This window comes from Haemorhous mexicanus, chromosome 10, assembly GCF_027477595.1.
Source record: "Haemorhous mexicanus isolate bHaeMex1 chromosome 10, bHaeMex1.pri, whole genome shotgun sequence".
Lineage (NCBI taxonomy): Eukaryota > Metazoa > Chordata > Aves > Passeriformes > Fringillidae > Haemorhous > Haemorhous mexicanus.
The window spans coordinates 12,461,957-12,474,042 of NC_082350.1; the positions used below are offsets into that span (position 1 = coordinate 12,461,957).

The window sequence follows — 12,086 nt, forward strand, 5'->3', positions numbered from 1 at the left end:
TATGCCTGTTGGGTTCCAGCACTGGTCTCACTTTGAGCTGTGATTTCTAGGTCAGGCTTTGCAAAGGCAGCCCCTCATCTAAACCTGCCACTGCTCAAACTGAGCTCATACAGGCCTCAGTCCCTCCAGGGCTGCCCAACCAGTCCATGCAAAGACAGCTACAAAGAAAGGGTCTGGGAGCAACCCCTGTATTTCTGGCAGAATCTCATTCCTTTTCTGAATTCAGGTTCACTGCCTGATTGCAGCATATCACTCTTTAGAACTGGCTGTCCTAATTCCTATTCTGTTGCCAGTTCCCTACAGTTCAGGAGTAGATTTTGATGTACTACTTAAGGATTTCAACATAGATATTCATAACAAAACAATATAAAACTGCAAAATTGCATCAGAGAAAGATAATCAGGTTTTCCTCTGCATCTTTATGAGTAAACAAGCTTTTGTTCCCTCTAAAGATTTCTAGCTACAGGTTTATGTATCACTGTCATGATCTGTAGTTACACAATGAGCCTTATCTTTGTTTCTTGCTTCTTTTTCCTAGCCATGCCTTCACAATGTCCATTTGTTGCTTTCACCATCTAATTTTCTTACATCTTCATTTCACCATCTCTTCTCACCTTATAAATCTATTTGCTTTAAACAGGAAAATGTTGCATGTGTTGATACTTTTTACCTGTCACCGTCTGATGGCACGGGTGCTTTTATTTCCCTCTTTCCTTCCTGGAAAGGTTCTGTGCACACTTTGTCCATTAGTTGGCAAGGAGTGAGGCTTTTATCCTTTTGAAAAGGAATTCCTAGGCTGAAGAGTTCTTTGTGTAGGTACACTAAAGCTATTACCTCTGTGTACATAAGGGCCCACTTGAGGATAGAAGTGGTTTTTTACGCTCTTTCTCTGTACTGATATGTCTAGGATGTGTGAATAACATCTTAGCACTCAGATACATGTTGAGAATAAATAGAACTTAAATTAGTTTCATTTTCACTCCAGTGGCTGAGATAGTATTGTAAGAGACACTAAGGAATTGCATGAATACATACAGGGTTTAAAAAGTGGCTAAAAATATACGGGCTATAGAGAAAGCAGCATCCTTTTCCTTTTCTTCTGTGATGACTCAATACTATTTGCCATTTGCTAATAGAGCCGAACAAATGTCAGCATGAGGAAGGGGATTCAGGCTGATGGAATTCCCTGTGTTCTTAGACTGAACAAACTCCCACTTACCTTCAGGTGGGGAGGAAGCTGAAACAAAGGATTAGCTAAGAGAAAAGTCTCTGTTTCTTAATTGATACACATGAAACAAAAGATTTTGACACAGTACAAATGGAAACCCACAACGTCACTTTCAAAGGACACTTTCTGAATATAACTGCACTTTGTGGGAAAAATGTGATGTGAGAACATTCAGATGTCTTTCCTCTGTAAAATTTGTTATTCAATGTGCTCAGGGATCAAAGTGTGAAAAAAACTATACAGAATAATGCCTCAAAAATAGAAGGGCAAAGGATCCAAATTAGAGACAGTCCATGACAGAAGAAAAAAAGAAAAATATAATCATAAAGGGAGCTTCACATCTACTGAGATATGCATCAAGCAGACACCCATCATAACTTTCAAAGCCAATATTATTCCTGCAACTCCCAGCTCCCAACTTAGTTAATGTTGCCACAAATATTAATGGTTACAATTAGCAGCATGGTTACAATATCTGTTCTTGTCCTTTGAAGAACAGCTGATTTAATATATATTACTCATGGAATAACAATTAGAAATTGTGAAAAGTAGGGTAGTAACACTTGCAGGTAATGGACAGTTACATCACTGGGCCAATGACCACATGAAATACAGACTGAATTCTTGTAACTGAATTTGATGTTTGCCCAATGTCTGTTTCTCAGTCTCTGATTACATTTCTCTCTTGTGTATTCTACATTCAAGTTCAGTGACATAATAACAGATTTAAACCTACTGATATAATAACAATACAGGTTAACAAGTACCTAGAAAGAAAGGTTTAAAGATTCTTATTAATCTTCTATTTGAGGTCCATTATATCACAAGAGTTTCTTATATTTTGAAAATATCTAAACTGTACTAAACTAGTAATACAATAGCTGTGTCTGCCAGTAAGTCAAAAGGAATTCTCTGGTCTGCCTAAGATAATGATAGGAATCACTGTCTGAGAAAAGTCAGACTTAGAGGGTGCTTGGCCCAAACTGAGCTGAACTCTGGCTTCTGAGTTATTTCCTTTGGAATCTGATACTGTTTTTCAATAATTTGTTACCCTTTCAATTAATCAGTTACCTTTGCCATGTTATTTTAGAAAGCCCTGTACAAGCTTCTGCCAAGAAAGAAGAGTTTGAGCATGATGTTAACTTGTAGAAGGTAGGTCTAGACCAGAATGAAAGCATCTTTTGAGTGAAGATGTACAATGACCTGAGTTGGTATATGTTCATTCTGGAAATATTTAAGAGGAACCATGAAACTACTTTTATCAGGATTTTCCTCAGCCAGTATTGTGGAAAACAAAGCATGTAGGAATATTTGTGGCATAATTAGTCATTTGGGTTTTTCTGGGTAAAAGCAGGCATGTTTAATAATCTAATTAGTACTGTCTTGTAAAGGTCTGCTGTCAGTTTTCTTAAATACTTGGAATTCTTGCTGTTTATTTTCTGCGAGAATTCTCACAAGTTTTTATTAAAAGGAGAATTTTATCTTAATAACAAAAAATTGTTAGAAACTCTGGAAGTGATTTTGATATGAGGAAATCCTCAATGCATCTCCCATGCCCTTGTTTAGAGAGGCCCTTGTGTGTGTGAGCTCTCCCAGATGCACAACAGCTTGTCAGCCTTCCTGCAGCCCCTGCTGTCAGTTTGAGTCACAGTGATCCCTCCTGCATGGATTATCTTAAAATAGCACACTATAAATGAAACCTTGCAGTTACCACAAACACCCAGGTGTTTGGTGGGGCAGGATCCCCAGAGGAGAGTTAAACTGGCCCAGAGAGCTGGTGTCCCTGGTTGGTATTGTCCCTGTCTGCACACACTCTTGCACCAACACAGCTTGTGTGACTTGCTAAATCCCTAGAAAAATGCAGGGGGGGCTGGTCCTGCTGCTGTCCTTCTTAGACTAAATGATAAACAGGATTGGAAAAATAGAGACTGGAGGGAGAAGCTGAAAGAAAGGAGAGAGATCAATCTAAGCCCTTGTTGGCAGACAGCCATGCAGCCTTCACCTTGCCAAAGGGCCACCTCCTGCCATAAGGGCCTCCTCTCTTTTCTCTTCCTGCCTCTCCTGCAGTGAGTCACTCCTGCAGACATTATCTTATTCTGTTAGATAATGAAGACAATGTGCATTTTCATATTCTATTTTTCTGGTTATCATTATGTACTAAATTACTTACTCTTGCTTTTCCAGATTTGCAAACATTATTCTCACACCTTTTTAAATAGACATCTATTGCTGTAATTAAGAACATGTTGTGTTTGCACACAAGAGCAGTATGGGTTACAGGAAAAAAATAGCTGTTCTTTTGCAGTGACAGAAAAACAATTTTCTTCATTTAAACTCACGTTGCCTTAGTAGGGTGTTAATGACCTGAAGCTGGCAATATTAACAGTATATCTTTACTTAAAATGCTACAGGAAGATTATATTGGGTTGCAGAAGTATTGTATTTGTGCAGGAGCTGATTATTCAAGTCAGAGAGCAATGAAATGTGAAAGTGATGATGCCATGTATTCTCTTCAGTCTCTACAAATGATTCTAGAAATCAAAGAATTGGTCAGAGTGAATATATAAAAAAGATCACAACAATTTTCCAGTGACAAGAGATTCTATACTAAAGATTTGTAATCTCCCATGTAACAGCAAAGAGAACATGAGAAGTAGATAGGCTGAGGTGCATAACCTAGACTAGTACTGGGAAGAGCAGAGTTTAGAAACTCATGAACCATGTACTGGAATACTGATGGAACTGGAATCTGTAGGGACTTTTCCTTCTAGATTTGTTCTGCAGTTGAGTTGCTCCTTTGGGAGATCTGTGTGCTTTGGCATCAGGGTGACTGAAAACTAGAGAGATTTAAAACACTCTGGGCTCCCTTGAGCTGCTTGGAGTGGGAACCTTGCACTAACAGATGAGGAGTCTAAATGAGCTTAAGATGTCCTGGCTGTTATTAAACCACGCCAAGGGAGGGAGATAAAAATCTCAGACATTGCCACCTACATGTTGCTTCTTCCCAATTCTAATAGCTGCTTCAATCCTTTTCTGTGGCTCTCTCGACCGAGCTGTCTGGTCTTTGCTTACTTTTCCTTTTGTGCCTTTTATTATCTGAGGTACCAGAGCTCTCCCAGGTGACACATTCCAGCCCCAGTCCCGGGACGTGACAGCCATGCTGTGTCTAACCCTGGGCTGCTGTGCTCAGACCCTTGACAGCGTTTGAAAACATTGCTCTTGCTCTGAAAACTCTGGGAGGAGTTCAGTGTAGGTGAAGGTTACTAGGCTGATAATTGAAGAGTGATAAATTAAATAGGAATGCTATTTCTTTTTTGTATTGTGAAACAAGTCCAGGTCTTTTTGAAGCAATTATTATAAGTTGAAACTCCATGGGGTCTCAGACAAAATATTAAGTTCATCTTTTAACTACTGTAAAGTCTTTAATTCTGAGAGATAGGATAAATCCTTGCTCAAGGAACCATGTTTTAAGGAGAAAGTTGGCACTGAATTGAGGCTTACTGTGAAGCACCTTCAAACGTTGTGGAGAAATGAATTTGACTTTGCAATTCTGTTACTTTTAAGATTATCTGAGAGGATTATTTGTATTTCTGGCAAAGCTCTGGGTAGCATATAATACATGTAGAGTGGAGTAAACTTGAGATCCTGTTAATCATGTACTTAGCATCTATGTTTTTAGGACAGCACATACTTGTGTGATTTTGGCCCATCATTTGCGATCTGTTTGAGGATTCCTGAGAATAAAAAAGCTATATATAAATTTCAGATAATGTTATCAGCTGAAGCTCTGCCAGCTTCCATAGACAGATGTAGATAAACAAATACTATGTACTACTTTGTAGTTCTAATCTTGGAAAATAATAATTGCAAAAAATAAAAAGAACCTGTCTTGAATTTTATAGTTGCTCTATGTTCTAGATGCTCATTTAGCTTTTTTTTTTTTTCAAGGTACCTTATTTAGATGAGGAAAGAAATCATAATAAATTAAGTCCACCATTTTACAGAATATACTGCTTTCTGGGTTAAAGAACATGAACTAAAATTGTATTCTGGATATACAGTTGCCATAAACAGTATTGGAATTCTAGTGTTAACAAACCAAGAAAAATTCTAAAACTACATCTTTGTAACAAAACCTTCAAGTGGTATAGCTGTACTTGAACAAACTGTATCAGTGAGAATGGCATCAGTGAGAAAAGCTTTCATGATCTCACCAAGTAAAGCACGAGGTGGGTGTAACTTACTGTGTCAGCACGATAGCCACAGCATCATTTAGGACACTCTCTCCAAACAGGAGTGTGTACAAATCTGTATCCACATTCAGCTCATGGAAAATAGCAAGGACTGTCACTGTATGGAAAGAAAGCAAAGTGAGTTGGTATTTTCATCTTCCTCTGGCAGTTCAAGAAATAAAGCCATGTTAGAATACAGGTTTGAGAAGCCCAGTCCTATATATTGCCTAAGTGGATAACAATGAGTTAAGAAGGATCAACTGGAAAATATAAGAGCCTTTATTCATTAAGTCTATGAATTTTACTGCTGCAGCTGAGTTAGGAAGAAGCTTTCCCTCTCACACAGAGAATCTTACAGAAATGAAAATGTCACAGCATGTTTCACTGTGCATGAAGCACGGCGATCTTGTGGCCACAGAGGAATCAGGGTGCTGAAAAGAGTTGGGTTTGCTGTGGATTTGGTGTGTGATGAGTGGGCTCTGCCTGTTTTAAGAAGGATATAATACCACTTATCCATCTGTTACACGTGGTCACTAAGGGATGTGCAGCATGCCCACCCTGTCCTGCCCCACACTCAGCAAGGATGTGGCTCATGGCAGCCAGGAAGCCTCTGACCCAGACCAGAATATTTGACACCTACAACCCCTTCTAAGGCTCCTTCAGCATAGCAGTAATTTCACTTCCTTCCTTCTCCCTGAGTTATATCCTCTATTTGATTTGCAGTTCACCAGTGCAATAGAAAAAATAGAGTGTGGTGAATTTAAATTGAAGGTGAGCAAATGATTTGGACACACATCATCAGGAGTATTTAGACATTTGGTTCCTGTTCAGGTAATTCAATCCTGTAGATATTAACTTAGGCCTTCTCTGGTTTTCCCTCTTCCCTGCAGACAGGGGAGCACAGTCCCTCCTATGGTCTATTTTGCACTTCATAACCTCCAGCTGAAGAAGGCTCTCTGTGTTCTGTGTATGGCTCATTTGAATTCTTATTATTTTTACTATTTTCTCTTTGCATGGACAAAGCAGGACTTTCTCATTTCAAACAGAATTTAATGTAAAGACCCCCAATTAGTTGTCTGGTTATAAATTGCATGGTAACTCTCTGCTTCACTGGTGCTCACTCTAGTACATAATTGTGCAATTGACTCAGTCCTTATAGCCCAGGAATCCTAAAGATTTGGAGTGCCTCTGGGATGCCATGTTCACATCTGACATTTTAGAAATAAAAATAATATACTTTTACATTCACATGACTGCTGATAATTCATACAAGAGCATGACCAGCTTTATCTTAATGACATTTCTTGGAACTTTGAAAGCATTGCTGCTAAGATTTTCTAAATGGCACTTAAATATCTATGTAATCTCAAAATCAGTTTATAAACCCAAAATAGATTCTCAGAGTTCCTGTGAGATTTCATGTTGAAGTGATCCCTGTTGATGTGTTATCTCTGAAGAATTTTGGAAGTGTTATTCTACAGAAGACAATTTAGGAGATGTGTGTAGCTGAACATTTGCTGATATAGCTATATTTAAATTAGCTAGTTATATTTACCATCCTGGTAACCTCACCCATCTACTCCCACTGCAGTTATAATTTAAACTAGGAAAAGAGTTCTTTCCCCAGAATAGCTCAAAGGTGTGGGCAGAAGCTTTATTGACAAAAGATATTTTCTTGGTTCACCAACATCTATATTCAGGTTTTTGCCTGATTAGCAATGCTGACTTAATGTGCTAAATGTGGACTCAGTTTAGTCTCCTGCTCTCTAATGTCACTGGCATAAAAACAAACTTGTTTTCTAAAACTATTTGCCACTTTCAGCTTTTGCTTATTAGCTAATTAGTTTGGGCTCTTGTTAATAGTCCCTGTGATAATGATAGAAGGAAAAGAAAACAGTAATCAAAGTCAGTGTTCTGCTGGGGCGTGTGTGGAGCAGGCCAAGCCAATTAGACAGATGCCTACACATTCCTCTCCTTCCTCCTAAATAAACAACTTTCTCTTCTTGCTTGTACTCCCAACCCTACCCCAAAAATGCTACTTTAATATTTTCAAATGAAAGCAAAATAATAAATCAAGCAACACAGAAATACATCAACTGCAGCTTCTGGGAGAACTCCCCAGTTCACCCAGTTCCCAGAAAGTATCTTCCCTTTCAAATGTTTTCCCATTTCCAGGGGAGGTTATTGGATCTTCTTTACCTGTCCCTGACTGAAGGGTCCTGGGCTCTGCTCTGTCCCTCTGCTTGTCTGGCCCAAGGCAGAGCAAACTTCAGCCCCACCTCTGCTGACAGATATTTATCTGATTTGTTTTCAAAGAACTGAAATGATGCTGGTTCCATGAAACTCAAGGGAGTCTAACTTGCTCTTCAGTATTCATACAATTTATAAATGCAATTATTCCTGAATCATGTCTAACCCAAATCTCCCCTCCTGCTTTTCAAGTCTGCAATTTCCATTCCTCGCCTAATGAGAGACAAAAATTTGTCATATTTATTCTGATTTTCTTTCAGCAGAATTTGTCTATTCACAGACTCATTTCAGACATCTCCTCCCTAAAATGACTCACTTCATTCAATCTCCTCCTTTAGTAATGTTTTCTTGCCCTCTAATCAGCTCATATCTTTCCTGAAATACCTAAAACCACATCCCAGTAATGTAGTTGACACTTGCTGTCAAGAAATAGAATGAAAAAATGCTGTAGAACATGTTAATAAATCCTGTTTTCCTTTTTTTTTCCCTGTGTATTGGTACTCATGACTCATTTTCATAGGTTGTAAACTCAAAATCGCTTTCAGAAGTGAATGCTCACTTCTTATCTGCTGTCTATGAAGATGCTTTTTTTCAAGTGTAGCATTTATCCTTGTCTATTTAAAATCATTACAGGAATCATACTGAATTCTAACCATGCCTCTCAAAGTGTTTGCAATCTCCTTTCAGCAGAATATTGTACCATGAAGAAACACCCTCTGTTGCATTAGCCAACTCATTAATGGAAACTATAAATAGTGTCTGCACAAGAACAGAGATCTGCAGGATCTTTAGCACATCCACCCTTTTAAGAGCTCCAGGAAACATTTTCACCTTGTTTTGACCACCACTGTCTGGGCACTTCCCCATGACCACATTTACCTTCATTAATTATGAGAATCTCTGGGCATAGGTCAGAATGGCCACATCAAAGGGGATGTGCTACTCTGCTATGGAGAAAGGTAATTTAAGTTACCTCTGGACAAAATAATGCTCTAGGAGTAGTCACCATGTCACATCAAGTCACATCATGTTTTGTCAAACAGATGATTTTAAAACTCAAGGAAATAATTTAAAAATAATCTTATTCCACAGTAACATGTCCAGTCTGTGAGAACGTTGATATCTTAGTCAAGTTTGTAGGTGCTGCACTGCAGTCAGCTTGGCCCCTGGCTTTCTGAAGGCACTGCTGAGCAACAGCGAGTAGGGCTTGGTTTTTGTGTGGCAACTACTTAAAGACTCACCTAATTCAAGTACTCAGCATCTCTTGTTTCAGTGTAAGCAAATGAGGACGGAAAAAGAGGTGGGTAAAGAACTGGCTGGAAGGACAGGTCATTGGGGGAGCACTGACACCTTCTGTGGCAGTAGAAAACTGACACCAGCAGAAATAACACGTGCCAGAGCTGCTGACTAAGAAAGGGTTGTGAACTTCAGTTAAAAATTCAGCGATAGGAAGCAGGAAATAGTGAAGCATCTAAGATTTTCACAGATTTTATTTATGCCAACAAAAGTCTGATTCACTTCTTCCCTGACTTCATGGGCTGAGGTAACATCTGTCACATGCTAAGCCCAACATGATTTCACTTGTACCCAGTCATAAGAAGTGTCTGTGAAGCTGCTTTGTGAAAGGTACCTTTGGACACATGTAGAAACAAATTGGCTTGTTATAGCTGCCTGTAAAAAGCATATATAACTGAAATATCACCAAACAACAACAATCCCTATGCTAACTGTATCCAGTTCTACTTTGCTGTTACTTTTAAAAGAATAAGGAAACAAAAAATAAATTACACCATTATATAAAGTACTGGTATTACTGTACCTCAGTCTTCTGACTAGAGCTATTAATATCTTTCATAGCTCATGGGCCTAAATTCTTTTAGGAGTGCAGTATCAAATGAGAAGAAAATAAGATTAAACAAATCTAACTTTTATTTCCTATTGACTTCATCTAAAAATAAAGATTCCAATTTGAATTATAGACTCCTTTCCCTATTAATAAGTCACAGCACTCACAGATTGGTTCAGTGGTGAATAAGAAGAAAGAAGAAATGTATTTTAATTTAAAACACATTTATAAACGCTTACATAAAGAGTGTCTGAAATGCATTACTTTGTTGTATTAATACATTATGCTTCTTAATGCAAAATCCTTCGATTTTATGAGAAACAGAAACTGCTCTTTCTGATAAATATCCGATTTTATCAATAACAAGAGCAGTGCAACCCACATCTCCAGTTCAGCTGTAACCATAGTAACTTCAAAAAGGGAAGAGCCTTGTGATTGTCAATGTGACCAAAGGTAAGGGAGTTCATACAGCTCAGAAACAGCTGTGCTTCAGGAAAACCTGTGAAGGTAAATCAGTTTTCTATACTTGAAATGTCAAAAATTGGAAAAGAAAACAAAAGGAAAGGCTAAAGGTATGTGGAATGTCTTTGGATGGGAAGGTGGTTGCCCAGAAAGTGTTGCTAGCAGCAGCCCTGGAGGCTGTCAGAGTTGTGCTGTGTGTATTTTGGTGGCTGGGGCAGGGGTCCCAGCCTTACACCCCTGTGCCAGGTCTGTGCTGTTCATGATTCCTTTAGAGCCACTGGCAGCCACGGGGACAGCAGGGCCACCAAGCCCTGTGGGCAGTGTCCCTGGGCAGGTCTGTGATGGGCAGGCACCCAGGGCTGGGGCTCCACAGCAGCACCTTCCCTGCTCCCTGTGCTGCTCCCTGTGAGCCCCTGTGTGAGCACAGAACACAGACAGGAGCTGCCCTGCCACCTCTGAGGGGAGCCCCAAAACACTCCCAGAGTCAGGGCACACCAGAAACCAAATCCCAGGGCTAACACAGGGAAACCCTTTCCACAGTGAAACAGGGAAATCTGTGCTGTTTTATGCAGATGCAACAATAAGACATGATTTCCTTGACAATGTGATGAATCGTGCCTATTGATCAGAATAAAGAAAAATGTAAATACTGGTGTCATGTTTTAAATCAAGAATAATGAAGGGATAATTTAGGAATTTAGAAATTCTATTTCTTAAAATTTAACCTCTCACCTGAAGTCTTAAAATGAGAAACTTTCTCTACTGAAAGTGATAAATTACTGGAAGGAGATGTTCTCTGTAAGATGAATTATTTGGTCGAGAGTGACCTTGTTTTGTCCCTGAAGTTTCTAACTGTCCTTTCTAGAGACATGAAAGTTTTTTGAGGCATCACAAAGTACTGTTGATATTTAAGGATCACAGTCTGTAATGGAAAACACAGTTCCAAGTATATCTAGTCCTAAATTAATTTCTTTATCTTAGTTCAAGTGCTAGTTTCCTATGTAAGAGAACACACAGCACATAAGAGCAATTCTCATGAATTATTTTTATGCCAAAATATCTAGATTAAAAATCTTCAGATAAACTTCAGAACTAAAACCTGCAGAGTGCTGTGACATTATTTCCTTCTTCTTAACAACAGTAGAAAATTTTACCTGGCATATGTTTGTTTACTACCTTGAGATTAAAAATCTTTGTTTAACATGTAAACACCTACCTGTCATCTTCAATATCACAAATAAGGAACTCAATCAAACCAACTTCTCTCAAGTCAACAAGTCAGGTTTAGCATCTTTTGAGACTTAATTGTTTTCCATAGCCAAGGGAAATTAAATCTCTTTTTGAAATGAGTTCATAATCCTACACAGTGAAGATTAAAATGAAAAATCGTGTAGCAAATCTGACAGGAATTTACTGATTCATCTCAAGACAAATTTATTGTTGATAACACTAACAACATTGTACTAAAGTTTTCTTTAAAAAACCCAAAATAAACCCTAGTTATCAGAGATAAAATCTTTATACTGATTATTTTATGCCCTGATACGTATCAGTCCTCCAGGGAACCATATTTGAACTGGTTTTGGAAGGCCAGTGAGCTCTTTACACACTTGAGATTATAATTCACTAGCAAATCCTAAAACACAATGAAATAGTTTTAGCAGTGTCAACCATTTAATTAATGAAAAACTTAATTCAAAATTCTCTTAAGTCTTTGAGGGGTTGAAATTTATGGATAAGATTAGTGAACTCATGAAGCAACTTAGAATATTGTGAATTGATAGCAGAGGGAGCAAGACTGAACATTAAAAAACTCTTGGATGTGCACAGACTATATAAGCAGAGAAGTAATTAGAAACAATATTAATCAATGACACATTTTAGTTTGTCACACTAAAAATAGTTCTCTCAACTGCAGCTTTAGTTTTTTAAGCCTGTTTAAAACTCTGGGAAAAGTAATCCTTGTAACTTATTCCTTACAGTGCAAGAGGAGCTTCTGTTTTGATTTTTTTCCCTCTTGATTGTTCTAGATTAATCAGTGGTGATTTAATACTCTTATAATCAAAAT

At 38.3% G+C, this 12,086-nt stretch overlaps 1 protein-coding gene across 2 annotated transcripts in view; it reads right to left on the minus strand.

The window, feature by feature from the left end:
• Positions 1–12,086, minus strand: part of SLC9A9 (solute carrier family 9 member A9) — a 174,133-nt gene that overhangs the window by 121,922 nt on the left and 40,125 nt on the right. For both annotated transcript variants that reach the window (XM_059855398.1, XM_059855399.1), the window contains exon 6: positions 5,473–5,578. In XM_059855398.1, the coding sequence (XP_059711381.1) occupies positions 5,473–5,578 (106 nt within the window). The remainder of the gene's footprint in view (positions 1–5,472; positions 5,579–12,086) is intronic.